The 26,367-nt window shown below is 47.3% G+C and overlaps 2 protein-coding genes across 3 annotated transcripts in view; one reads left to right on the plus strand and one right to left on the minus strand.

Moving 5' to 3' along the window:
• The window catches only part of WARS (tryptophanyl-tRNA synthetase), a 43,558-nt gene extending 41,682 nt beyond the window's left edge, over nt 1-1,876 (minus strand). Inside the window, exon 1 of one of the 2 annotated variants that reach the window (XM_012650095.1) lies at nt 1,789-1,876. The gene's annotated coding sequence lies outside the window, so the exon portion shown is untranslated. Of the gene's footprint in view, nt 1-794; nt 963-1,788 lie in introns of those variants that run through there. The other variant, XM_012650094.1, reaches the window with a different exon arrangement.
• Nucleotides 1,877-5,224: 3,348 nt separating this feature from the next.
• WDR25 (WD repeat domain 25) overlaps nt 5,225-26,367 on the plus strand; it is a 128,691-nt gene continuing 107,548 nt past the window's right edge. The window contains exon 1 of the mRNA XM_012650102.1: nt 5,225-6,056. Within this exon, the coding sequence (XP_012505556.1) occupies nt 5,259-6,056 (798 nt within the window). The 5' untranslated portion in view covers nt 5,225-5,258. The remainder of the gene's footprint in view (nt 6,057-26,367) is intronic.

Raw genomic sequence — 26,367 nt, forward strand, 5'->3', positions numbered from 1 at the left:
TTATTGGGATGAGGAGTGGAAAAAAGAATTATAGAATTGTTTAACAGAACATGATAATGCCTTGGGATGTAGAGAAATCATTTCACAGATAAGATCAGGATATACTGATTCTGTGATTTGGAGAAGGGTGGCATCAAAATAGCCAATTCTGGAGTAGCCAGGAAGGGCAGGTGGCCCAGAAGTTCCTGGATGCCTGCAATACCACCAGGATGTGGAATACCATCCTTCCTATCTTGGCCCCAGAATGTAGGTGACAACGGCTTTGGACTGGCAAGTTCCCAGAGGACAAGAAAATGACTTCATTAGAGCAAAGAGTTCTTTACACCCCAAACTTTGGAACAGATCATGTTCAACTTTTTTTTAAACACTGAGAGGAGAGATGAGTTTCCCCTCCAGAGACTAAAATGAACATTATCTTAAAAGGCAAAGAAGACATTAATTTATATGAAGCCAGGCATTACATAATTTGGGGTATTACAATAAGAATGCTAATATGTTCAGATGTTGACTAACGAAGGGGCTGCATCAGTGAAGAATATGGCAGCCAACATGAAGTGCTGAAAGACAAGCTACGAATCCAAGCAGGCAAATGCTCATCCAGTATCTCTGTTCCCCACGGAAGCAGTGAATCACTTGAACTTTGGGTTACCAGAACGGGATGAAATAAAATGCACAATACTCTAATCCTAAGAGAGATAATTCATTACCCCCTTAACCACGGTTTCCAGCACTTTGGTATAAGGCTGGTAAAAACAATAACAAGCTCCAAGCCTGGCAAAGACGGCAATACATACCTAGGTTGTGGGGGACACTGCAGAGGTGGCCACTGGTCACGCTGGGCAGTCGAGCAGCTATGAATGCCCTGCCCAGCCAGAAGTGGTCTTTAATACTCTTCCCCTCTTTCTTTCAGTTTCCTTTTTAAACAAGGCTCTTCTCTTTCTTTCTTGTATACCCCACCTTTCAGCTACATGCACATAAGTTTCTTAGAAATCACCCAGATTCCCAGAAACATTTGGGCCTCTGGACCAGCTTTCTTGATGAGACTGTCCAATCAGGGGAGGGTTGGCTGGGAGGGCCGGGTTGAGAACAATGAAACCCTCCAGAGAACCAAGCCATTAGCTAGTCATTGCATCAGCCACCCCTTACCCCAGGATCGCCTAACCATATAACCTCCTCGCCCTCTTCCTGTTCCCCACCCTGAGTTTCAGTGTAATTGTGTTTATGTGTAGTCGTGGGCGGCAGAAAGGGCGAACTGCAAATTCCCTGCAGTTATTCACTGAGGCCACGCAGTGCAGTGGACAGACCATGAGTTCTGGGGTCAGAGAGACCTGGGTTTCAATTCCAGCTTGGGTATTTTCTTGCTTCGAAACCTTGGGCAAGTCACGTTACTTCTCTGCTCCTCCCTCAGTTTCCTCATCTATGAAATGGGCATAAAGAAGCCTCCTAACATTACGGTTGAGGCGACCAAGTGTGATACTACAGGCAAAGTCCCTGGTACACGGCAGGCAGTAAATAAAAGTGGGGGCCTCTCTCCTTGGGAAAGGGGAAGAGGTGGGGACGATGAAGGGCCCGTGACGGCGGGCGTAGGAGACAGGGTGGGTCGGCGGCGCTCGGAGGAGAGGGCGAGGGGGTCCGTGGCAGCCCCCGCGCCCCTCGCGGTGCCAGAACGTGGCGGGCAGCGAGCCGGGCTCTGAAGAGGATACTCCGGCAGGCGGCCCGAGGAAGGCCAAGTCACTGGGCGCCGCCCCAGCGTCCCTCCACCACTCCCCCTCTCATCCCCTCACTTACCAGGCCCTGCTGGGCCAGTCAGCGTTGCCGGCTCAGCCTCGGGTTACCTCCCGGTCGTCCGTGGAAACGCCGTCCGGCCGGAACAACTTCCGGCCCAGCTGCGCCATCATTGGCTGTCACTCGGGGGCGGGGCGGAGGTCTCTGCTGATTGGCTGGCGTCCCCGGCGCCGCGGCGGAACGGGACTTGGCGGCGGAGCGCAGGCCGGTTGGTCTCCGGTAGAACCAAGCGCTTCCGGTGTGTGTGGTGAGCGGCGGGCCCCGGGCGGGAGCGGGCCGGGACAGGGCAGCGCCCGGAACGCTCCGTGCCTCTTAGCGCGGGGTCTTTCGTCGCCGCTCGTCTTCCTTTTATTTTCCGTTCCTTCCGAAAGCGCAGTGCTTTAGACCACCCTTACCTCTTATCATTGACAGCTCGGCTGACTCCTATTCATCCTTCAAAACCCATCTTTCATTGTATCTTGTTTGTTGCTTTCATCGGTCTGTGGCCTTAGGGGCAGGATCCGTGTTTTGTGTTTAATCTCCGCCCACACCAGACCCACCTTGGGGCTTGACACAGAGTAGGTAATCAGGGAATGTTTGTTGGATGAGAATATTCTATTTTTTTTTACTTCCGTTGCTGCCTCTCTCCTCACCAGTTTGCATTCCACAAATATGTCTAGACTCTGGAGATTGAATAGTGAACAAAACCACAAATTCTGCCCTTATGGAGTTGACATACTAATTAATGACTGTCAATACCACTCTCCCTGCCTTAGCCTCTTTTCTCCAATGCCCTTGCCTTTTCTTCCATCTGGCTGTCTCTCTTCCTCTTAGTTTAATCACTCCCCTCTTTCCATGAACAATTTTCTTTTGTTTTAGAGACAGAAAAGGCAGCAAACACTTCCTAAAGTTTACGTTGTTCCCACCAGTTCCCAGCCTTCTCCAATTTTGTCTGTCTTCCTTGAATCTTCCTTGACTCCTCTCTCGCCCCATTTAATTGGTCCTTTTGGTTCAGTCTGCAGCACCTCCTGTCACCTCTGCTCCCTCACCTTCTCCAGGGCATTTCCCAGATGTCACCTTCTCTGAGGCCTGCCTCAGCCTCCTTACGTGAAACTGCAACCCTAAGCCCACCTACCCCCACTCTTCTTTGTTTTACTTTTCTCCTCAGGATTTGTCACCACCTGACGTCTTCTATTTCATTTGATTATGGTCTGTTTCTTCCCACTGGCATGTGAGTGTGGTGAGCATCACTTACTGTTTTGTTCACTGCTGTGTTCCTCGTGCCCAGCGTGGGGCTTGGTGAGTAGATGATACTTCCTTGATGTTTGTTGAGTGAGTGAATGAAATGCACGTGCAGCAGGATGTATCAGGAGCCCTACTGTCTTGCATTCATTCAGTCCTTTCTGTCTCGCCTTGTCAGGGCCACACCACTCTCGGATCTTCAGCTGTGGTCGACCACTGGGGGTGACTGGGTGGGGATCCATGCTAATGGCTGAGGATGGGCACCCTGGTGGGAACCTGGAGGGTTCCCACTGACGGGAAGGAATGGGGTGCTGTGGTGGGTGGTGCCTCGGCACAGGAGTCGAGACTGGCGTCGGGACCAGGCTTAGTATTTGGAGAACAGAAATGCCACGTCATTCACGGTGCATGGTTCCAGTAGTTCCTAATTAGTCTCTCATATTATAGTAGTTCTATTTGAGATGAGCCGGCCGGTTTTAGAAGTTTTATTTAGACTATGGCTTTGTGTGTGGAAGTTGTTACCTGCCTGGATTAGGCTTCGAGGGGGTTCGGCGTTATTGAAGGAGGCTGACTACGTGTATTGAATGATGACCTGACCTGTATGGCAATGGAGCCCTTCAGTTGAATGTTGCCATTTGTGGGAAAGGTGTGGAAGGGGTGGGTGGTTAATTCCAAGGAAAACCCATTGTCTATGGGAAGAGGTGGGTGATAGACAGGCTGTCTGGAATGGCTTAGCAATGGACCTGGAAGGAATCTTTGGAAGTTGACCTGACCTCAAATGCCGGGAGAGGAGTTCAGCATGGTTTATTAACATAGGGCACACCGGGTTTTCTTGGAAGTTGGTCCATTGCCTGTGTTCTGTGCTGTTCCAGTACGCCCTCTGCTGTCCTGGGTGTGCCTGGCATTCTTATTTTCCTCTTAATTGTGCTTGGTGCTAACAGCACAGAATTAAAATATTGAGCTCCAGACTGAAGCACTTCTTTTTTTTTTTTTTGAGACAGAGTCTCGCTCTGTTGCCTGGACTAGAGTGCCGTGGCGTCAGCCTAGCTCACAGCAACCTCAAACTCCTGGGCTCAAGCGATCCTCCTGCCTCAGCCTCACGAGTAGCTGGCACTACAGGCATGCGCCACCATGCCCAGCTGATTTTTTCTATATATTTTTAGTTGTCCAGCTAATTTCTTTCTATTTTTAGTAGAGAGGGGGTCTCACTCTTGCTCAGGCTGGTCTTGAACTCCTGACCTTGAGTGATCCTCCTGCCTCGGCCTCCCAGAGTGCTAGGATTACAGGCATGAGCCACCGCGCCCGGCCCGAAGCACTTCTTTCTAGAAACTAGTTGATAACAATTTATTGTACATGATGGTTCAGAATTTAAGGAAGAACTTTTTAAAAAGTAGAAATTCACTGTTGTGTGAATCTGTGTGTTTGGGGTGAAATGGGTGGATTTGGATCACACCTCAGAATTGCTCCCAGTGCCCTTGGGTGGACTGATGCCTCAGGGCCTCAGCCTTGTGTTGTGGGTCTGTCTCTCCAACTGGCTTATGTGAAGATGGGCTATCAGAGAGAAGCTATCTGTTCCAGGCAGAGAGAAAAGAGGGAAGGGCTAGAACACAAGGGGAGAAGGAAGGGGGCGGATGGTACGCTTTTCCCACCTGGTGGATCCTGGACTTTTTTCCATTTCAGTGTTCTCAGACCTAGCTTCATTCACGTTGACAAATATATGTCCTTCTCAGTTGTTAATAAGCAATGCTGACGGCCTTCTTTATACAGTTATCTTTATAGATTTATACATCTAGCAAACAAATGCTAGTATTTATATAAGATAGAGTTCTACAGTAGGGTTGTTTTGGTAAAAATTATGTATTTAAACTTATAATACATACTGCCAAAATCAGTCTCCCAAAGACATCTTTAAAATCTTGTGTCCTTCTGTCCATAAATTGTCTCTCTAGGTCTTCTTTTATGTCCTTCAGACAAAGTTTTAGTTTTCTTTGTGTAGGTCTTGTTTTTTTTTGTAGATTTATCCCCAGGTATACCATAGTCTTGGTTTTAAAAATTACATCTTCTAATTGTGCCTGGTATATAGAAAAGCCTTTCGTTTTTGTGTTTATTCTTGTGAATCTTGAATTCTTAGATTTCGTAGATGACATGTTTTCTTTTAACTACACAAATATTTTTCCATGCACATTTTCTGACTCTTGACTTTGTTTGGTCTTAGGTAGTTTGCCCTGGAAGGACAGCAAGAAACCGTGTCTTTAATGGCTTCGTTAGTGGCTTATGACGATTCGGACTCGGAAGCTGAGACTGAGCCTGCAGGAAGTTTTAATGATGCTGGCCAGATGAAAGACACTTCTGGTGCGACCAAACCTCCTGGGCAGGACTTTTCATCTGGTGTACTGGATATGACAAAAGAGGGGGCACAGCTCACAAAGCATGGCTCTTGTGAAAACCCAGGGGGCCGTTGTCTCCCACTGGCTCGGCTTGGGAGAATTGATCCGGGATCTTGCCCCAGCCAGAGGCTGCAGTGGCCCAGGAAGGAGCCTGAAGTCACCTTCCCCACCAGCAGGCCTTCTCGTTCTTCTCTGTGGACCACCCAGGCTCCAGCCAGCCACACGCCCCTGGCAGCTTCCCGCTTTAAGCAAGTAAAACTCCCCTGGCGTTCCCCCAAGTCATCTTTCCATGTTCAAAGTGAATCTGAAACCACAGATAAAAATGGCAACTGTTTGCAGAAGAAAAGGTGTGAGGACTGTGTCATACCATATACCCCGAAAAGACTAAGACAGCTGCAAGCAGTAAGCACAGAAACAGCCAAGAGTAAAGACGTGGAGCCACAGGGTCCACCTGCAAGCTGTGCCCCAGCCCCTCTCCGTATGGCCCCTGTAGCGTCTGATTTTATTCAGCCATATTTGAGCAGTCATTATAAAGAAACCACAGTTCCTACGAAAGTGCTTTTCTACCTGAGAGGCCACAGGGGCCCTGTAAACAGCATTCAGTGGTGTCCAGTCCGTTCTAAGAGCCACATGCTTCTCTCAACTTCTATGGATAAAACCTTCAAGGTAAGACTTGAGAGGAAACTTCTGTTATCAGATGTTCTGAGGAATAAATTGTTGGAATGTTTTGTCAAATCACAGTGAGGTAGACGGCAGTTGCAGGCTGAGCATTTCTTTTTGGAAATTTCTGTAATTCTCTTTGGTGCATTCAAGAGAGGTTGTCTGTTGTCAGCCCTGGGTCACGGGTCCCTCCTGCGCCATCCCTTTTCTGATGCTGCCTTGCCCAGGCCACCAGAGGACACTGGTTCTTATCTCTCAAGAGGACCGTGGGAGGACAGGTGACTGAGAGTGATCAGAGGGAGAAGAACAGCTTTGGAGACTGGGGCATCCTCTGTGACCCCGTTGAGCATTGAGCAGTGCCAGTTCTGTGCCAGTTCTGAGCTGGACGTGAGGGGTTCAAAGGTAGATGGAGCCAGCCCCTGGCTTCCAGGCTTGCACAGTGTGACAGGAGCTATGGACAAGTGGCTGTGGGGATGGGACCCCAGCAGGTTACACAAGTGCAGTGTGTGTCCCAGCGAGAGGGGTACCAGCCCTGCCTGGGAGGGCTTGGTGAAGGCTTCCTGACGAGGGGAAGGTTTGCTTGGTGAAGGGGGCAGAAGGGTGTTCTCGCTGTGTGTGCATTGGCTCCCAGCGTGAGGGCTTGGAGAGCTGGCTCTGAGCATGAGGGGGTGAGGACCCAAGGCCAGGGAAGCAGGCAGGGGCCACCAGATGAGGGAGGGCTGCCCGTGTCATGCTGGGGACTTCTGGTTTTACACCAAAACCTTTTTTCTTCATTGTGTTATTTATTTTTACAAGCTACTGCAGTAATAGCAATATAGTCCCTATGATGTGCAGGTACGTAGTGTGACGGGGCATGTTGCACCCACCTGGGACCTGTCTCTAGCCCTTCTAGGCTGTACACTGTGTCCCTCCTCTCTCTCTCTGGCATCTGGCAAAGCACCTGATATGTAGTGGGTGCCAAATAAATGCTAGCCGAACAAAAACCTCTTGGAAAGAAAATGGCTTTGAGGGTCTTGGCTTCAAATCCAGCTTTGCTGCAGAGTGGCTGGTTGGCCAGCCCGAGCTGTCCTCCCTTGGAGTCTGGTGTCTCTTCTGTGAAAGGGCATAATTGTACCTATGTCATGTGATCATGTGAGAAAATTGCTTAAACATCACCTTGCACAGAGCCAGGTACCCCACAGATGCTCAGGAAACGTTGGCTTCCTCCCTCTAGTTTCCTGAGAGTTCTGGAACCAACTTACCCAGGTCATTTTATTTGCAAGTTACATTTTGAGCTTTTTTTCCTAGGAGGCATTTTCTGAAGTGACAAAAGGAGGCTCCAAGTGTAGTGAAGTCTTTGAAATGAGCTGAATCGATGGGTGTCATTTTCAAGTGGCCAATTGAAGTCCTGAAGTAGCTTGTCGGTATTCTTTTCTGGCAAGGCCAATGGAGTTATGTGGGGGATGTCATATTCTGTCTTCAGCCTGGGGTCCCGGGATTTTTCACTCGGGTCTTTGGTGTTTCTTCTGAGATGTCTGGGGCTGTGAAGTCTGCATGGAGGCCTCTGGCATTGCGCTGTGGATCAGAGCATGCTTGGATCGATCCCCCGGTCCTGGGGCTGCCCCGCTCTCCTTCCTGAGAGTCTGTGCTGCAGAGGGTTGGGAGCCGTTGGGAGGGTTTCCGGTGGACCTGGGCTAGGCCTGCTCTGCCCTGGGCAGTGTCTGACTGGCCCTGGGGTCCGTGTGATGGTCCGTTGTCCTCCCTGAGCTCACCTTCTTGTTGGAACTTCTTCCTGCCATGCTTTGGCGCTTGCCCTTCCCTCTCTCTAGGGTCCCTTCCCTTTACTTTCCTGCCTGTTAAATTCCTGCTGAAAAAAGCCCAGCGTGGAAAGTCTTTGTCTCTGAAAAGTCTCCCCCACTGGACCATCCATTGAGCAAGTGTTTAGCGGGTTCTAGCTTTGTGCAAGGCCCCATTTTGGGTGCCGAAGAAGCAAAGTCCTCACCCTTGCAGAACTGACATGTTGGCCTCCCTCCCGTGTCTCTCATTGCATAGGTGGTTGTAGCCTTGCCTCCAGAGGCAGTGCGGACAGGCTGACGTCAGAGTGAACGGGGTGTCCAGAATACCCAGTCTACACTCTGGCATGTGGCAGGGGTTTTGTGGAAGATAGTTGTGATTATGGGGCGGGCCACCTGAGGGGCACAGGCAGGCACCTCTCTACGACCCTATAGGGAGGATGAGGGCAGTCGGAAGCGCAGGCTGGAGGAGGAGGTAGGTTGCTGTGGGCAGAGATGGGCGGAGCACCTTCTACTCGGTGCTGCCTTGCGGAGAGATGGCAGGGCAGCAGGTGGGTGTCCACCTGCCTACCACCTCCCGAGTCTTGTCTCCTGATGGCGCGGAGCAAGCCTGGACTGCTGGGGACTAGTCTCCACCTGGCGTAGTGAAGTACCCCTGGGCCCTGCTAGCAGAGTGGAACAACTTGGGCAGCTTGGGTCACTTCTACCTAGATTTCCTAAACAGAAGCATCCCCATGATAGTTTTTGAGCAGGCAACGTCTGAGTGGAAGCATTGATTTCCGGCCTTGTGGAGCAGACGAATGTGCCAGGCATGGTGCTCTGGGGATGGATGCAGGGAGAGATGTTCCGGCCCCCACGGAGGGGAAACTGGGCAGCAAAACTAACTGTGATGCCTCATGACCAGAAGAGGGCGCAATTGGCCCACCTTGGGATGGTAGCTCAGGCAGCTCAGGCCCAGGGACTGTCATAGGAAAGCCTTGCTCTTGGGCAATTTGCTGAGACCTAGGTCCAGGTCTGTGGAGCTGCCCTAGGTGGGCTGGGCACTGTTGCTGTGTCCACCTGTCTTGAGGAGGCAGTGTGTGCTATAGGTGATGATGATGGCCCGGGCCCCTTGGGCTGTCAGGCATTGTCAGTCTCTCAGGATGAGGCCAGTGCTGACCACGGCTGCCAGGGCCAGCATCTCCTGACCGTCTTGTTACTGTGGCATCTTGAAAATCAGGGCTTTTATAAGCCATGGATGCAAACGGAGGGCCAGAGTCCTGTCTGCTTTGAGTGATAGGGTTATTCACCAAGTTGGTTTTGGGCAAATTGACTTTGAGCAACTTTTCAGTGTGAAGAATGTGTGGTGGGGGCCGGAGGAGCTGGGATGAGAAAACAGATTAGCGGCTGAACGGGAGGTGGGGGTCCAGCAGGGAGCTGGGGTGGGAGTCCTGGCTGAGGCTGCATGTATGCTGGGCCGTCAGGTTGGAGCGTGGCCTAGGCAGCACACGGTGTTCTTTTCCCTCCCTGGTGTCAGAGGCAGAGCACAAGGTAGATCTTGGGAACCTTGTGATCTGGGGGAGGTGGGGTGTGGGTGCTGGGTCTGGAGTGAGGACGAGAGTCTAGCCAGCTGCAGCTCAGTCCCTGGTGGAGAGCAGATGGTGGGTGCAGCAGGCCTGAGCTAGAAGAGGTGGGTGCAACACTGCACCCTGACCTCCGTATTGCCATCCGAGGGTGCCTTTCCCCTCCTCTGTTGGTTAAAGTCTGTCGGAGAGCCCTCTTGCCCCAACTGGATCAGAACGGAGGGAAGAGCTTGGGGGCTGAGGTCACAAGACCTGTTTGAATCCTTGATCTGCAGCCTGCTGGTTCTGTGATCTCTGGCAGGTTACTTCGCTTCTCTGAGCCTCAATTTGTCTATCTGTAAGGTGGAGATAGTTACACATGCCTTGATGGGTTTTCATGAAAAATAAATGATATTGGATATGAATTACTTAGTGCAGTGCCTGGCACATAGTAGGCACTTAGTGTGTGCTCGAGTTCCTGCTCTCCCCAAGAATTTTCTCCCTTCCTTGACTTATGGTCGTGTTTACCTGAGTAGCCATGGAACCATATCTGCCTCACCTTGCTAGATTTTAAGCTTCCTGAGCATGGGAACCATTGCAAGACCCATTTTTATATTCTCTATAGCATCTGGTACATAATTGTGTGTATGTTAAGTGATCAATAAAGATGCAAACAAATTTTTTGGATTTTATCGCAAGCCTTTGGGAATAGATTGTCTTTGGAGTGCATAAATCCGATTCGCCACTAGGGGGCACGGTAACACTTAATATAAGCAGCTCATCCAAGCTTCTAGAATGTGGAAGAATCCTTGATTCAAGGTAACATTTACTGAAAAATGATTTCTTTTCTGATCAGGAGAAAAACAACACAGTCCAACTGATTAATCTGAAGAACGCGGAGTGCCAGTTCCTTCATCTCTTTAAAATGTAGCTTTGGAATTCATAAATTTCAATTGGGCACATTACAGTGGAAAGAGGCTTATTTTAATATGTTCTAAATGTTCTGTGAGCTGTAAAATATGCTTATATTAGTTTTGAAAAATTTACAGCTAGAGAAATTAAGTAAAATAAAACAATGACTCATAATTCTGCACCGATGCTCTCTCTGTTTTCTTCCCTGATGATCCCTTCCTGCCCTTGTCTGTGAGTGCGTGTTTTTTTCATAGCTGTAATCCCAGCACGGATACCCTTCTATATGCTCTTTTCATTTCCCAGTGAACTCGTTTGGTTCAACACGTTTGAACACTCACTGCATGTAAAGGTAGAATTCAGACTTTGATGCCTTTTTTTTTTTGAAGGAAAAAGCACAAATGTGGCCTTCTTTAAGCAAACACAGCCAGCTTCCTTACCGTCTGCCCCATGTACAGAGCCCTTGCCAGGCACCGACAGGGGTTCCGTTCCCTAAGGCATAAAGCATGTTTCCTGCTTCCAGGGACCTGCTGTCCATGTATGAAAACCTGGAGTTCTAAAACACAGAAGGCTTTTAAATGAAATGTATGAATTAGGTGTTGTTTATTTGCTTTACAAAGTGATTTGCTCTGGAAATTCTCTTGGTAACAAGCTTCCTTAAAATATTCCTTTATTTTTAAAAAAAAATCTTTTTATTTTTGATCATGAATATAATAGATGTTTATTGTGACACAAATGCAGAAAATATGAAGTATGAAGGAGAACCGGAAATCATCGGTGATCCCCAGCTCCAGGTCAGCACCTCATTAATGTGAAGCACCTTCCTGGTCTCGGCCACTGCATTCCTGTGTGTTTATACACTTGGGCTTATGCATAGTATGTGCAGTTTTTGTTTTCCTTTTCTCCAGGCAGGGTCTTGCTATATTGCTCAGGCTGATTTTGAACTCTTGGCCACAAGCACCCTCTTGCTTTAGCCTCCCGAGTAGCTGGGATTACAGGCGTGAGCCGCCGTGCCTGGCTTATAGGTACAGTTTTGAATTCTCCCCTCTCCCTACCATCTTTTGTTATGTTTGTAAGGGGCATTTTTCCACCTTATTAAGAACTTTTCTCAAAGATGTTTTTATGACTGTCTGAAATTCCAAACTTTGCTTTGTCATTTCCATGTCGTTTCCTATAATTTTCTGCTTTCATTTTTAAAATAATCAGTACTTCAGTGAACGTGGCTATACATAAACATTGTCTTTTTTTCCTGCCTTAATGCAGTTAAGCTGGGCTTTGACTTACCCCAGGAATTAGCTAAAGTCCTCGCATGTGGTGAGTGGAACCTGAATAGATGGGCAAGCATTCAGTGCCATCGTTGCGTGAGAACTCCTGGGCTCCCATGCTGTATCTTCTACTCGGTAGCTGTGTGACTTTGGGAAAATCACTTAGCCTCTCTGACCCCCCGGTTCCTCATTGGGAAAATGGCCACTGATTAGAGTTGTTGCTGTGGAGATGAAATAAGAAGAGCCAGCACAGGGCCTGACACCAGGGAAGGGCAGAAGAAGCACGTTCCCGACTCCCCTGTACCTGTATTGATTAGTTGTCAAACGATTGTAGAAAAGACAAATTACCCAGAATCCTCCAACTTAATGTAACTCTTGTTTTTGTGAATCTTTTCATAGTCTGTCTCTGTATACACATATTTTTACAGAATTTTAATCTCAGTGTTCCTGAGATAAATACTTTTAAAATTTGAAGAGTTTTTGGGATTGTCTGTACGAAACTGTTCACATGCTTCCGTTTCATGCTCTGTGCATTTGGGAGGTCTGTGTGGAGGGCTGGATCCACGTCTCTAAACCGATCACATTTAAAAAGTGGCAGAAGAAACAGAATTGTACAGCTCCTTGCCAGTTCACCGAGTCTCTCTGCTCCTGTGCCTCCGGCAGTGCTGGGGGAAGTGACTTTACCGCTGCGAGGACCCCGAAGAGCAAGTTTGGGGCAGGGAAGATGTGCCCACCTTCCTCCGGCCAGGTGGTGCCAGGTTCAGCAGGCTCTTGGGCCCCTTCCCATGCGCATCTGAAGGAAAGGACTTTGTTCTGGTGGCCGATGACCCAGGTTGGGTCTCGTGCTGCTGGTCAGCTCTGGAACCTCTAGCTGGCCTGTGACTCTGACCTCTGACGGGGAACACAGATGAGAGGATGGAGAGAGCTAACCATTGCTCCATCTCTTCATGACGGGCCTGACAGGCCAAGGCTGCTGTTATGCTCATTTTACAGATGAGGAAGTTGAGGCACAGAGAGGTTAAGGGACTTGTCCATGGTCACACAGCTGGTAAGTGATAGAGGCAAGATAAGGGAAGCTGTCTGTCAGACTGCAGAGCCTGAGCAAAAAAAGCCGAAACACCCACCCTTCTCTCTGACCTCTGAGAATGAAGTATGGAAAAATGTGGCCCCTTCCCCTAAGTGGTGCCCAGGCTGCATCCCAACTTCAGAATCTTGTGTCTCTGTTAAGGGGCATGAGGAGAGGAGAAGATTTTCGTGGTGGTTTGGATTTGCATTTTTACGTATTACAGGAGCCTGTTGATTTATCATTGTTAGTGAATCTGACTATGTTAGGGTATCTTAGCTGTGCTTTGTAGAAAGTGATATATTTCACATTCAAAGACAAGGAATTTATGGATCCAAGTGCCAGAGTGAGAGTTTATTCCAGTTTTGAAAGAATTATTCTTGATGGATTTTATGAAATGAGATTGAGAAATGATTTGATGTGTGGAGTGAGGAGTCGTGAAGCATTATGCAGATGATTGGCAATTTATTCTAAGCACGAGGCAAATCTATTGAAAAGAGAGGCACAGCTGGGAAGGAGGTTTGGGTTGCGGTGGTGGGCGTTTGGTGTTGGGGAGTGAATGATTAACAGTGCATCGAGGGTAATTAGGTGAAGGTGAGGAGAGAATGGGTGGTGCAAGCATGTACGCGTGCACACGTGTGCGTGTGCACAGAAATCGTCTGGTTCCGTCTTCATTTGACAGACGCCCAGAGGTGGGAGGACATTTGCCCAAGGACACACAGTGAGGTGTTCAGATGCTTCCCTCTCTGGACACCATGTTTGCTCTTATCTCTTACCATCTTCCAGGGAAAGTTCAGAGTCATCCGAATTATCCCAGGGATGGGAAGGAGAGGGCTTTAGGCTGGCTGACAGCAGGGCTGCTGAGCCTCTGGGAAGAGCTGTGAGATTCTGAGCTGGAACCTTCTCTTCGTGGGAAGTGAAGTTTTTTGACACTTCTCTTCCCCCACGTGAAAGCCGCGACGTTTCTGAGGCCAACAAATGAGACACTTCTCAGTTCCAATTGCCTTACAATCTTGTGCTTTACAGAAAAAACCTTGGGTTGAAGAGGAATAAGAAAAGGAAAGTGTGGCAGAACCCAAGCTGTGTTTTCTGCTCTTTCAAAACCGTGTTCTGTTTAACTTAAACAGTTTAGTGTACCAAGGGCAGGGCCAGTGAGTTCCAGATGCTGACAGGAAGAAAACAGAGCCACGTGAAGGTGCAAACCCTGTCCTCGGGGAGCAAGCCTCATTCAGTCTCATCCTGTGTCATTAAGGGAAGAACAGAGCAATTTGGAAAAATGCTTTTAATGTAATTGAAAAATGCAAATTACAAAATTGGCACACTTAGGAGTTGAGACAGTCTAGTAAATTATTTCTTGCTGCTTTTAAAACTTGGACACAGAAGACTCTTAAAGATTCCTGTCTAATGCCTAGTGATGGCTTTGCCCTTTTTCTTTTTTAAAAAAGAGTTGTTTTAGATTTAATTAATTTTGTCATAAAAGTAGTAAAATTTTGGAAAAAGTACAAGAAAATGACAGAAATTAAAAGATAAACTATAGACCCTCCACTCAAGCGTAATGACTGTGAACATTTTGCAAGCAGCATTTCCTGCTATCTTTTTTCCCATGTGTATCAACTAGTTTTAATCATACAATAGGTACTTTGTTTTTGTAGCCCACATTAAAAACTACATGATAGTTATTTCCCCCTCAAATTGCTAGTATTTTTTCTTCTTAAGAGAAGGGGTGAGTAATTACTCCAACCTTTTAAGCTTTTCTCCTAGCTTCTGCTGTTTCTAGTCAGGCATTTTCTTTTGTCCTTTCTTCCACATGGACACAGCTCTCCTGCAGACCCATCACGTATTGGGGGGAGTAGAGCAAGCCGTAGGACAGGAGTACAGGGGTGCAGTCAGAAGGTGTGTGTAAGTGAGGCCAGGGGTGCCAGCCAGGATCCCCGGGAGCCTGCCTGCACTTAGCCTCCCCTCCAGCAAGCTTCCCGAAGTTTTTTACTTGACAGAGGATAAAAGAGGCCCAATACTGTGATCCTGGCTGACGGGCAGGGAGGACCAGAGGGGCTTTAGAAACCTGGAACCAAAGCGGCCCCTAACTGCTTTGGTCTCCCTGGCAGGAGTGAGGCACCGGGACCCCGCCCCCTCCTGTGGGGCAGCATCCATACAGAGATGGGTGGCAACCCTGGGGCTGTTGCTGGTCCGGGACTTTGACTTCGGGACTTTGATTAGTTGGATGTCCTGGATGTCCCTGGATTGAGCTTCTAAGTTTCTTATCTTTTCTCTCGCATTTTCTTGGCCTTTCTGTTTTATTTTTCTGGGAAATTTCTTCCACTTTATCTTTCAATCCTTTTTTTGAAATTTGTAGTTCTGCTGCCATATACTTACACTTTTTTAGTGAAATAGAACATATATTCAGAAAAGTGTTCTGTTCTATCATATTTTTACATCCCAAGAGCTGTTTCTTATTTTCTGAATGTTCCTTTTTTTTAATACAGCCTTTTTAAAAATTGTATATTTACCAGGTCTTTTCTTAGCTCTCTGAGTTCTTTGAAAGTTCCCGTGTTTTCTGAAATGTTTCTGTCTCTTTCCAGCTCCTTTGGTCTTTTTTGTTTTGGTGTCTGTGTTCCATGTTAGAGGTTTTCTGTTGCTCATTCTGATTTGGGAGGGAAGCCCTAAAAAGCTGACCTGACCAGAAGCTCTGCGTGTGTGTATTTGTGTGCCCGTGTGTGTGTGTGTGTGTGTGTGCGCGCGCACGGGTTGCAGAAGCTTGTCCACAGGGAGCCTGCGGCAGGCATGCAAGGCTGGCGCTCATCATAGGGCCCTCATGTGAATATCTGCATGTATTGCCTCTTAGTTTGGCCAGTTTCTCAGAGAGGAGTCTTTTGCCCCGCTGGATGGGCTCTTGGCCTGCTGCCAGCCTTCTGGTGTTTGACTGGGGAAGAGGGTCCGAGTCTCAGTGTTCAGTGTGCAGAGTTCCCGCTCTCCATGCTGCCCTCGGCTTGCTGTCCCACTCCCGGTCGCAGCCTTCCCGCAGCGGCCTTTTCAGGGGCTCCGCAGGGCTCCACTGCTGGCGCACACCGTCACGAGCGCGTAAAAGTGGCTGCATCTTCTCACCTTCCACAGTGGCAGAATTATTACTTTAAAAAAATGTCTGCTAATTGAATGGTGTCTTGTTTAAGAACCAAATGAGTTCATTTGTGTGCAGCTCTTTTAGAACTGGGCCTGGCAAATAAGCGTTTGTTGTCATAGTTCTTGTCCATTAATCTCCTGTAGTCTTAGTGTTTCTCTTATCTGGGCAATTTACATGCTAATAATATTGACCCTTCATCATATTCCACCCTCCTGCCCCGGTGTGTTGTTTGACTTTGAATTTTGGTATTTCATTATTTTTTTTTTAACAAAGAAAACCTAACATTTTTTATAGTCAAGTCTATGGAGCATTCCCTTTGTAATTGTCCAGTAGCTTTACAGCTTGGCGTGTCCTCCCCCACCCTGAGATCTGATAAATAGTCACCTATATTTGACCTTCATCTAGCAGTGATTAGCTCGAGCCAGTTTCAATTCTCGTCAGTGGGTCCGCGGCAGGGCACGCGCCGCCGTGATGAATGTGTGTGTGGTGCCAGGGATCGACCCGCATGTTAAGGAGAAGCGCGCGGTCCCGGCAGCCTGCTTTGTGACGCTGCCCTGCGCTGACGCTGGCTGCTAATGACTGCAAATGACCTTCTTCCTGTCCGGCTTATTCCACAGGGCCTGGGTACACCACAGCTTCCCAAACCCTTCATCAAAAAAGAAAGATTGTTTTTGACCATAAAAGAAACGCAATATGGAAAAAACAGAAAGGTAACAGGAAGGAAAAAATTGCCCATCATCTCTTCACGCAGAGGCAATGATTATAGACTTTCTGTTATATTTTCATTCAGTCTGGGGGAAAAAAAAGACTCAGCATAGTTGAGCTCCAACTATACATCTAATTTTAAATCTTTCTTTTCCCTCCACGTACTGCAGCAGCAGTTTTTTTAATGCTATAATTTATTGCGGTGGTTTTCAGTGTGGTCTGCAAACCCCTGGGGGTCCTCAAGACCCTTTCAGAAGGTCAAAACTATTTTCATAATAACACCTAGAAGTTATTTGCCTTTTTCACTCTCATTCTCTCCTGAGTGTACGTGCTGTTTTCCAGAGGCTATAGGACGAGTGCTGCTGCAGCAGATTAAATACAGAAGCAGCTATGAGAACCCAGCTGTCTCGCATTAAGCCAGACATTAACGAGATCTGCAAAAATATAAACAATGCCTTCTCACTAATTGTTTTTTGTCTTGGAAAATATAGTTATTTTTATAAGAAATATGTTATCTCTGTTAACATGTGGTGGGTTTATTATTGTTACTTTGACATAAATTAATAAATATTTAACAATACCCTCAGGTTTCATTTCTAATATGCTAAGCATTGATAGCCATAACCCACGCAAACAGCAGCTCTTTGAGGTTCTTGATCATCTTAGACAAGGTAAAGGGGACCACAACGTTTGAGAAACACTGTTATTTACATCTGCAGTTCCATTTTGAGGGGTTCTAACTAATGCATTGGTAAACACCGCGTCACATGAGACTTGTCCTGTTCTGGGACAAGTGAGTAGGTTCTGCTCCAGCTGTGTCCCTGCTTTCTTCTGCTTGGTTAGATTTGCAAACTGTGTGACAAAAACGTGACCCCGGGAAGTCCAAGCCGCCATCTGCCCCCTGCCCTTTCTTCTACCTTTTGTGAAGATAGTTTAGCAGCATTACAAAAACAAGGGAAAAAAAAATCTCCCAACTCCAACATACACTAAAATTATGATGCTCCCTTTACCACCCTCCATTAATTTTTGGTGCATACGGGCTTGTGTTTTTCACAGAGCCCGCATGTAGTTCTGCAGCCGGCTTTTCCCATTTAACATTCTCTCCCAGCCCTCCCCATACTGTGCCACCACCAGCCGCCTCTGCCTGCGTCTTTGGAGGGCCGTCAATTTTCACTGGTTCCATGATGCTCTATCGAGTTGATTAACTGTAATTTACTTAGCCGCCCTCGGACACTTAGGTGGTTTCTAATTTTTGCTATTATAGATAATGTTGAAGTGGTTATCTTCATGCATGAAACCCTTTTCTGTTGGATTATTTCTTTCAGATTGATTCCCAGAAGTAGGCCTGCTGGGTCGAAGGGTTGTACGTTTTCATGGGTCCAGATAACGTCTGCTGTCAGATTGCTTTCCAAAAGGATTAGACCAATTTGCACTGCCACCGCAAAGCCTACGTAATAACCAACTATTTTGCTTAACTATCATGCCTAGAATTTTCCCTTGGAGCCCCGAAGGGCAAAGGCCCTTATCTAAGTGAGTGTGATCTATAATTATTTAGACTAACACCAAAATTGCTTTCAGAACATTTTTAACCTGCTGAGTTTAGAATTCTAATTCGCATACATGCTAGCATTAAAAGTTTCACAAGTAGCAATTTCTCTCTCCCTACTCACAGTGTGTTTACATAGCCCCGACAACAGTAGGGAAAACGAAAGAGCTTTTATAAACAGAAGTGGTCTCTTTCTGAACTAGTTGAAGTGTTATTTTGAAAGGTACAAAAACACAAATTAAAACAGATTTTCATTGTAACCTTTGGTTAGAAAAGTTGTTTGTTTTCGTCCTGGCCTCTTTTCATGTTCTTTTGCTCTCATTGAAGTGTGTTCTGAAATGTGCTGGTTTCCTGGAGTCTTGCCGTGTTGCTGTTAGCACGCTGGTGGGGAGGGGATGGTGGCTGTCATCAGGTGCAGTGAGGCTGCCACTAGGAGGGGAATGGGATGTATTCTGGTTTGCTCCAAGGGTAGAAGTGGGACACATGGTGGACAGCGTGGGGGAAGAGGTCAGCACATTGTGAGGAAGAACTTTCCTATGCTTAGAACTGGTCACCCTGGGGAGCAGGCTGATTGGAAAGGGAGCGAGGGCCCAGCCTGGAGGGGTTTATGAGACTGTTGCCTGCTGTGCTAACGGGCTCCTGCATGGGGGCGTTTAGTGCAGCCTGGAGTCCGAGTTGCCAGTGGGCTGGGAAGTATATGTAGGCATTGGCCGGGGACCCAGGCAGCGGCTCGGAGGCTGCTCCTGGCATGGTGGTGCCCCTGGTCAGGGCCAAAATGGTGGCTGTGAACTGCTCTGGAGAGAGCTCTGAGCTTGCCCTGAAGCGCGGAGCCCAGGGCCCTTGCCTGCGCCCAGCACAGTGTTCCACATGCTGTGTGTATTCAAAGAAGAGTCAGGCATATCTCTTCCTAATTTCCCTGTGCTTCAGCATGCTCGTCTGTGAAATAATTACCTCACAGGGCTGCAAGGATCAGATGAAGTTAGATGTGTGAAACCACTTTGTAAACTATAAAGCTCTTACAAATGGAAGGTATTATCAAGGACTCCAAGCCAGGGTTTATTCTGTAATTGCCTCCTAAGCCGCGTTCCTAAGCGTATGAGGCTTGCAATCCAATTTGCCTCCAGTTGCCCTGATGCGTTGATCAAATAATCTGGTGTGCACCCATTGACTCCAGCAGGCTTCTCTAGGTGTGGCTTCCTATTTTCCAGCTCAGCAGCGTGACGTGGGCTAGTGCTGGTTGAGATGGTGGCTTTGGGGGCGGCTCAGCTGGTGAGCCTCTGGCAGTCTGCATCAGCCAGGCTCCTGGACTTGCTGCTGTGTGGCCCATGAGCCCCCCAGGCCTTGCTCGATCCTGTCTGTGCTGTGAGCAGAGAGGGCCCTTGACAGCAGTGTCAGAGGCCTGATTTTTCCGCTTCTTTCTTCATTTGGTCATCCATCTGTCTGTCCAGGCACCGATTAAATTCTGGTTCTGTACAAGGCCCCAGGCTCAGAGGGGACCAGACCCACCCTGCTGGCAGGAAGGCTAATGAGAGACAGACATAAAAGCAGACTCTAGGGAGATAATGTGACAGGCCCTCCAGGGCCACCTATGTGGGGGTTGGGAATGCAGAGGGGGCATTTGAACTCACCCCTTTCTGCCCCTGCATTCTGGGATTGCTCTAGTCACCTCCCTGCGTGGGAGCTCCAAAGGGCAGTCATGGGACTGTGGCAAGGCCCTTACTCTTTTTTCATCTTAGTGAGCTCATCTGTAGAACAGCAATCGCTCCAGTATACATTCCGGGATGGCAGGGGATTTGCTTTTTTCCCTTCCTGTATCTCCAGATCCTGGAAGTGAGCTGGGCACATAGTAGGTGTTGAAAAGACACTGTGAATGCATGAATGACACCTGCGCAGTCTGCCGTACTCTCTGCGGGCCTCCCTGCACTCAGGCATGTAGAGAATCTCTACGCGGTCTCAGCAGCATTCCCCGACCCCATCCCTCGCTCCAGTCTATGCAGGAAGCATCCCTGAGGGAGGCCAATTTGTTACATGTGGCCGCGTTTGTGAGAGGGCTTTGGAAACTGTGTGCTGGGAGCTAAATCAAAGTGAGGGTTCTTCCACATCTGTTGAAATGTTTGTGTTTATGCTCCTAGGTAATGGTCTTGGGCCGATGCTTACAGCTTGTGCGTTTGTTTATTTATTATTTATTTATAAAACATAAATCCAGAAAGGATTTTAGGAAGCTTATAAGAAGAGATACAAACACAGTAAAGCTGTTAAAACAAAACACACCACGAAAAGCCGCCCCAAATGGAGAAGGAAGCGCGTGAGTCAAGCGCAGAGCTGACCACTGTCGCCCGGCCGGCGCTTGCGTCTCACGCTGTGTGCTTTCGCAGCCCAGGGCGGGCAGCACAGGGTTGCCCAATTCTTGATACCTGACAGAAGCCAACGGGAGTGGCCTCACGTGGGGACGTGGGCTAGCAGGACAGTGGTGCTCAGAGGAAAGGCCGTTTGTTTGTTCTGGGGCTGCGTCCTGGCTGTCCCGTGAGGACATGAAGGTCAGAGGAGAGGCGAAGGGGACATATACATAGGAGTCAGCCAAGGAGAGGTCGCAGGCTTGCCCGTGGTTTGAACAGACTGCCAGGCTGTTCTTTTTTCTGTGCCTCAGTTTCTCTCCTGCCAAAAGGCTGTGATAATACTTAGCTCACAGACGGTTGTGAGGATAAATGTGGTGGTGCGTGGCTGGGGACCTGGCCCTTGGAAAGTGCTTTTGTTGTTCATCTCACTTGTATGGGCTGTGATTCTCGTGGTGAATGTCGTACTGGGCAAATGCTCAAGTCCTTCAGTCAGGCCCCCAAGTTGTGAGGAGGGGCTGCTGGAAGGGTGACAGGATGGGGTCTCCCCAAATGCCCTCAGCTCTGTCCGCACTGACGTTGTTGAGTGTAGCCTGTTCATTATTGCTTAAAAACACTTAAGAAGTTCAAAGCAAAGGGAACATACTTTTTAATTATTTCCCTGCTTGTCTCCAGCAATGCTGTTGTCAAGGAAACCAAAACCTTTGAAAAGCTTTTCAGCTTCCCGGTTGGGAGAGGATACTTGTACAGTGCTTATATTGTCGGTGGAAATGGACCTGTCATTCTGTAACAAAATCTGTTTCTTTTAAAAGGGCTTGCTTCCTTCACTTCTTACAAATAGAATCTTTTTGACCTTTTAACAGAAGATAGAAGGTTTTTATTGGTATTTTTTCTTTTAAAAGAATTGCCTGCATTATTGACTCATAGTATTTCGTTCATTCAACATCTGTTGTGAGACTTGGGTGCTAGGGATGGGAGTGGGCTACAGAGATGAATCTGATATCACAGCCCTCCTTGCAAGGCCCCTGGCTCATTGGGAAGAAGACGCAGGTGGACAGATCATTACAATGAAGCATTGTGACTGCACTGAAGTGTGGAGGACAGGATACTCTGGGACATAAAGAACAGTCTGGGGAGGGGCAGTGTCAGTGAGAGTCACAGAGGGGTCCTAGAGGATGGGTAGACATTGCATTGCTGCAAAGTGATGGAAGAGCCTTCCAGGCAGAGGGCACAGACTATGCAAAGGCGTGGAGGCGTGGAAGAACGTGCTGCTGTCAGCAAACTGCAGGGCAGCTAGGTGAGGCTAGGGGGTCCGACACAGACATCATGGGGAGCGAGACAGGCTGGAGAGGACTTGAGGCAGGAGACCAGGAGTGGGGAGTGCGAAGAGGTTGTAACACTTGCTTTACAAAGTGCGTTCTGTTTCCGTTGGACAGAGCCCTTGCACCTTGACACGTGGAGGCACGTCACTCCTTGTGTTCTAGCTTCAGAGGGAAGGGATGCTGCTAACATGCTTGGAAGTTTAATAATTCACTTTTTCTGCAGGAGTACAGCTTTTACTGTAATGTTTCAGCCAGCATTCCAGTAAAACTTTATGATAGTTAAGCCCCATCAAGGACATTGGTTTTATATGAAAAAGATAAAGCATTGTTAGAAAAATAGGAGTCTTACTTTTAAGCATCCCTCATTATTTTTCTTGTAAAACTTTAAAAAATAATTTTAGATTTATAGAAGAGTTGCAAAAATAATACAGACTTCCTATCTATATACCTTTCACCCAACCAATGTTAACATCTTACATAACTCTGGTGCATTTATCAAACTAAGAAATTAACAATGTAACTCTGATGTTAACTAAACTATGGACTTTAGTGGATTTCACCGGTTTTTCCATTAATGTCCTTTTATTGTTTCAGGATCCAATCCTGGATACCATGTTACATTTAGAGACCTCTTGTTATTTAACAAATAATTTATTTTCTTGTTGGGGGGGCTTGTGGTGGAGGTTAAGAAACGGACTGGAGCTTGTCCTTGCCCCTTACTCAGAGTTCCCTGTTCGAGCCAACCCCCCACGTGGCCCCTGGCTGATGTCCCCTATCAGGGGACCAGAGCTTTGATGCTGCAACCAAGCTCAGACTGGACATCTTTTGGTTTTCAAGACCTGTTTCCTTGTTAAATCATGAACAAAATAAGCAGAAGGTTTGCACCTTAATGAGGCTTAAAGAGAGCTCACTTACAAAGTGCTAGTAGTGCCCTGTCCTGTAGCTGTTTAGTGATAAGTTTGTCATTCCTTTTCTTTTTTTTCTTCCTTTTTCTTTTTTTCCTTCTGGATTTAACAAAGCCAGCCTTTTGGGCTAATGTCGATGTGGACGAGAGTTTGGATTTAGACTGCTCACCACACTGATGTTTTTACATAGCCTTCCTGTGGTTTATCGGATAATCGAGTGTGTCTCGAGGCAGAAACTGAGAGTTGAAATGTGATGCATTTAATGAGTGAAACTAGAGCATTCTTTGCGTTCAGATAGATGCACATTTGCAGGTGATTTTCCCAACAGAAGTCCCTGCTTAGGATGTTTCCTCCCTTCCTTGTCCCACCCCTATCCTTTCTCTTAGGTCTTTTTCTTTTTTTCCTTTTTCTTTTTTTTGAGACCGGGTCTCGCTCTGTCATCCGGACTAGAGTGCAGTGGCGTCATCATAGCTCACTGCAACCTCCAACTCCTGAGCTCAAGGGATCCTCAGGTCCTTTTCTTTACTTTTTCCCCTCTGCTTCCTCTGGCCTTCCACCTTGTCCTGTCTCTGCTCGCCTTTTCTCCTTCCTGGCTACATCCCCCCCATCTCCTCCCCCTTCATTTTCAATTCCCTTCCATTGCGTTCCTGCAACAGGCCAGTGAAGCTGTTGCCATGGAAACAGAAGCCCAGCAGAAGCTCTGCTCTGCTTTCCGGATGCTTCTAACGATGATGATGACGCAGATAATGTTGACTTCTAGAATCAGCTAAGCCCTAGCCTGTGGCCTCTGGAGTCCTTTCATTTTCCAAAGGCCAAATCGATGCCACAGCTCATAATTCTGTTTAGTCGATGGTCATTTTTTATTTCAAAATTGAAACTTCAAAATTTGAGTAATCCACTTCCCTGTTGCTCCAGACTGGTTCCAACTGTATGAAAAAGACACACCTGAACTTACTTATATTAACGGAGGGAAAATAGCAGATGAATGGAAGGGTGTGGCAGGTTCCAGGAGTAACTGAAGTTACGTGGCGGGGAGGGTTACACACATTTGTTGAATTACTGGGATGAATGAATGATTGCTTTTAAAGGATGCTGGGGGAAACAAAAGTACAGTTGGGACCTTAGAAAATCTTCAGATACTTAGTTTCATTCAACAAATGTTCTGTCAGGACTGGCAATTTCCAAGACTTGGGGTTAGGTGCTGCGGGATGCCAGTACCGTGAAAAGCACAGTTCCTTCTCTCAAGGAGTCTGTCCTTGAGTAACAGAGCTGGGGTGTGTGTGTGTGTGTGTGTGTGTGTCCGTGTCCTTTACCGCAGTAACATTCCTTGATATTTGTCATATAATCCAATGAGTCCAGCTGTTGTCATTCCTACAGACAACCCGCATGCCTGCACATTAACTAGGCTTTGTGGTCCCCTCTGAGGGTTATTGACTCCTGGTCCTCAGTGGAGCTGGTTTATAGCGGTGGCAGCCTTGCTCCTTTCTGGGTTTGATGTAGGCCCAGCTTGTTGGCATTAGCTAGGATTTGGAGTTTTGCCATTCAGCCAGCACCAGCTAATAGCCCAGCAGGGAAGAGTTAGTTCATGGATTATATTTAAGTTAGTACTTATTCCCAAAGGTAACTTTGTTTAATAAAAACCTTAAGCCCTTATTACTGTGCTTCTGGGTAGCTTGGCTCCAGGGTGTAAAAACAAGACTTATAAAATTCAAACATTATTTGTGCAAATGCAAAAACATTTTCATTAATAGAGGGTGTGATAGAAAGCAAAAGGCACTTTCCGTCTGTGCCTAAATGGTCTTTCTGCACTTGGGTCTTTTTATTTTCATAATCACTTCAAGCTTATTTAAATATCACCCTTTCAGTAGTGAATTTTAAAGGGAAGAAGCTTTGGTGTGTGAATAACTTTACAACTACGCACAATATTTCTAGCCAGTTGCTATGACTTAAGTTGATAATGGAGCCCCACACAGCAGTCACTAATGGATGATAATCTGGGAGTGTTTCTGTTATTGTTTTTATTTTAGAAGAAAGGTTGGAAATTAGCATAGTAAATCTCTGTGGGATCTTTGCAAATAAAAGAATGTTCACGTTAAAAACAACTTTCAGGAAAGATGTATGGTAATGAATAAAACATCAGTGAGTGAAAATAAGCGTGTTTAATTATTCAAGTAGAAGTAGTAATTTAAACTAATTATTGCTTGTGGATTTCATAATTCAGTTTTTGTCTCGCAATAATATTTCCTCTGGGCCTCCGGGGCGCGTCGGCGGCTGCTCATGGTTCCTGGGGCAGGAGAGGCCCCCTCTCCCCAGGCTGCAGCCTCTGCTCCAACAAGCCAATGCCACCAGGTCCCTGCTTCCTCCCAGGCCTCATCTGTCAGTATTGATCCCCCTTGCAGGGACTAATTAAGCACTTCCTTGTTTGTCACCTTCTTCTCTGGTTGATTCTGGTGTCTCAGACCAGTTGTGCCCATTGACGTCTAAGTGTCACGGGGGCTGGGCCCCTCCCTCCCCTTCAGTGTCCGAGACTTCCTAGGCAGGGGTGACCCTGTGCACCCTGCGCAGGTCCCCATGGGCAAGTCCTTGCCCTTCAGGCTGCCGGAAGTTGGATTTCTTCTGGGACCCGCCCCCACCCCTCGTTGATTATTTCTTCCTCCCTGCAGCTTTGTACCAGCAGGTGCTTGTGGTCCTTTTTTATGGATTTGTTTGTCTAAATTTTTATTTTGGGGGGGCTTCTTTTTACTTTGTTTCCAGCAGGTTCTTATGGTCCTTTTTTGTGGATTTGTTTGTTTAAATTTTTCTTTTTGGGGGCTTCTTTTTACTTTGTTTCCGATTCTAAAGGAAAAACATGTTCATACAGAGAAATGGAAAAGTACTGGAGAGTCTAAGAGATAGGGGGAGGATGATTAATCACCTGGAACTCCCACCCGGGAGCTAGTCTGGGCACCTGACCTCTCTCCTGAGCTGCTCTTTGCTGTTCTTAGTTGGCTGTTTTCTGTGTGCAGGCACTCGTCATTTCCTCTGTGGAACACTAGGGCTTAGATGTCATTCTTAGCATGGACTCCTGGGGGGGGGTGCAGCCTCATTCTCCCTAGTGCACCTCCTGAGGTGCGGCTGGTATTCGGAGGTGCTGATGAAGGAATAGTGAGTGCTGAAAGTACTTTTGCTCAATCTTGTGATGCTTTTAAAACCCAGTTATTACTGCTACTCCCATGAATGCCCATAATGGCACGGGAGGTTTTCTGAACCTCTCTTTATTGCACAAATGCTCCTGGAACAGATCTTGACAATTCAGGTGAATTATTATTCTACACCTCAGAAGGTAAAGGGAAAGATTTCTATTTGTAACTTCTTCCCAAGTGCCCTCTGTCAAAAGGTAGTGACATCTGCTCTCCTGACATGTGACAACCATTATTACCTCAGTATAATCATGCACCATTCCGACTCACGCCCCAAAGTTTCCCATCCATCACGTCGGAAGGACAACTTTTATTTAAGACATTTTCCCCCGTTTCCTTTGTTATTACTTTCTCCTAAAAAAACAACCTCCTGACTTCATAGGTATGATCTGGGCAACACAGTGACTCATTTCTTTGTGAGGTTATTATCGTGGACAGGGACAAGACAGGTGGGACACCAGCGGTCAGGGGTCCACGTGTGGTTCTGTCATTTACCAGCTGAGACCCTGGGGAAGTCAGGCAATCTCTGGGCATTGGTTTCTTCTTCTAGAAAACACTGAGGTTCCACTGTGATCTCTGAGGCCCTTTTAAGCTGAGTAGTTTTGTGATCTCCAAACTAACTGAAGCTAAATGAAGTAATGAGAGGATTACAGGTGTCC

This window comes from Propithecus coquereli, unplaced genomic scaffold, assembly GCF_000956105.1.
Source record: "Propithecus coquereli isolate 6110/MARCELLA unplaced genomic scaffold, Pcoq_1.0 Scaffold310, whole genome shotgun sequence".
Classification (NCBI taxonomy): Eukaryota; Metazoa; Chordata; class Mammalia; order Primates; family Indriidae; genus Propithecus; species Propithecus coquereli.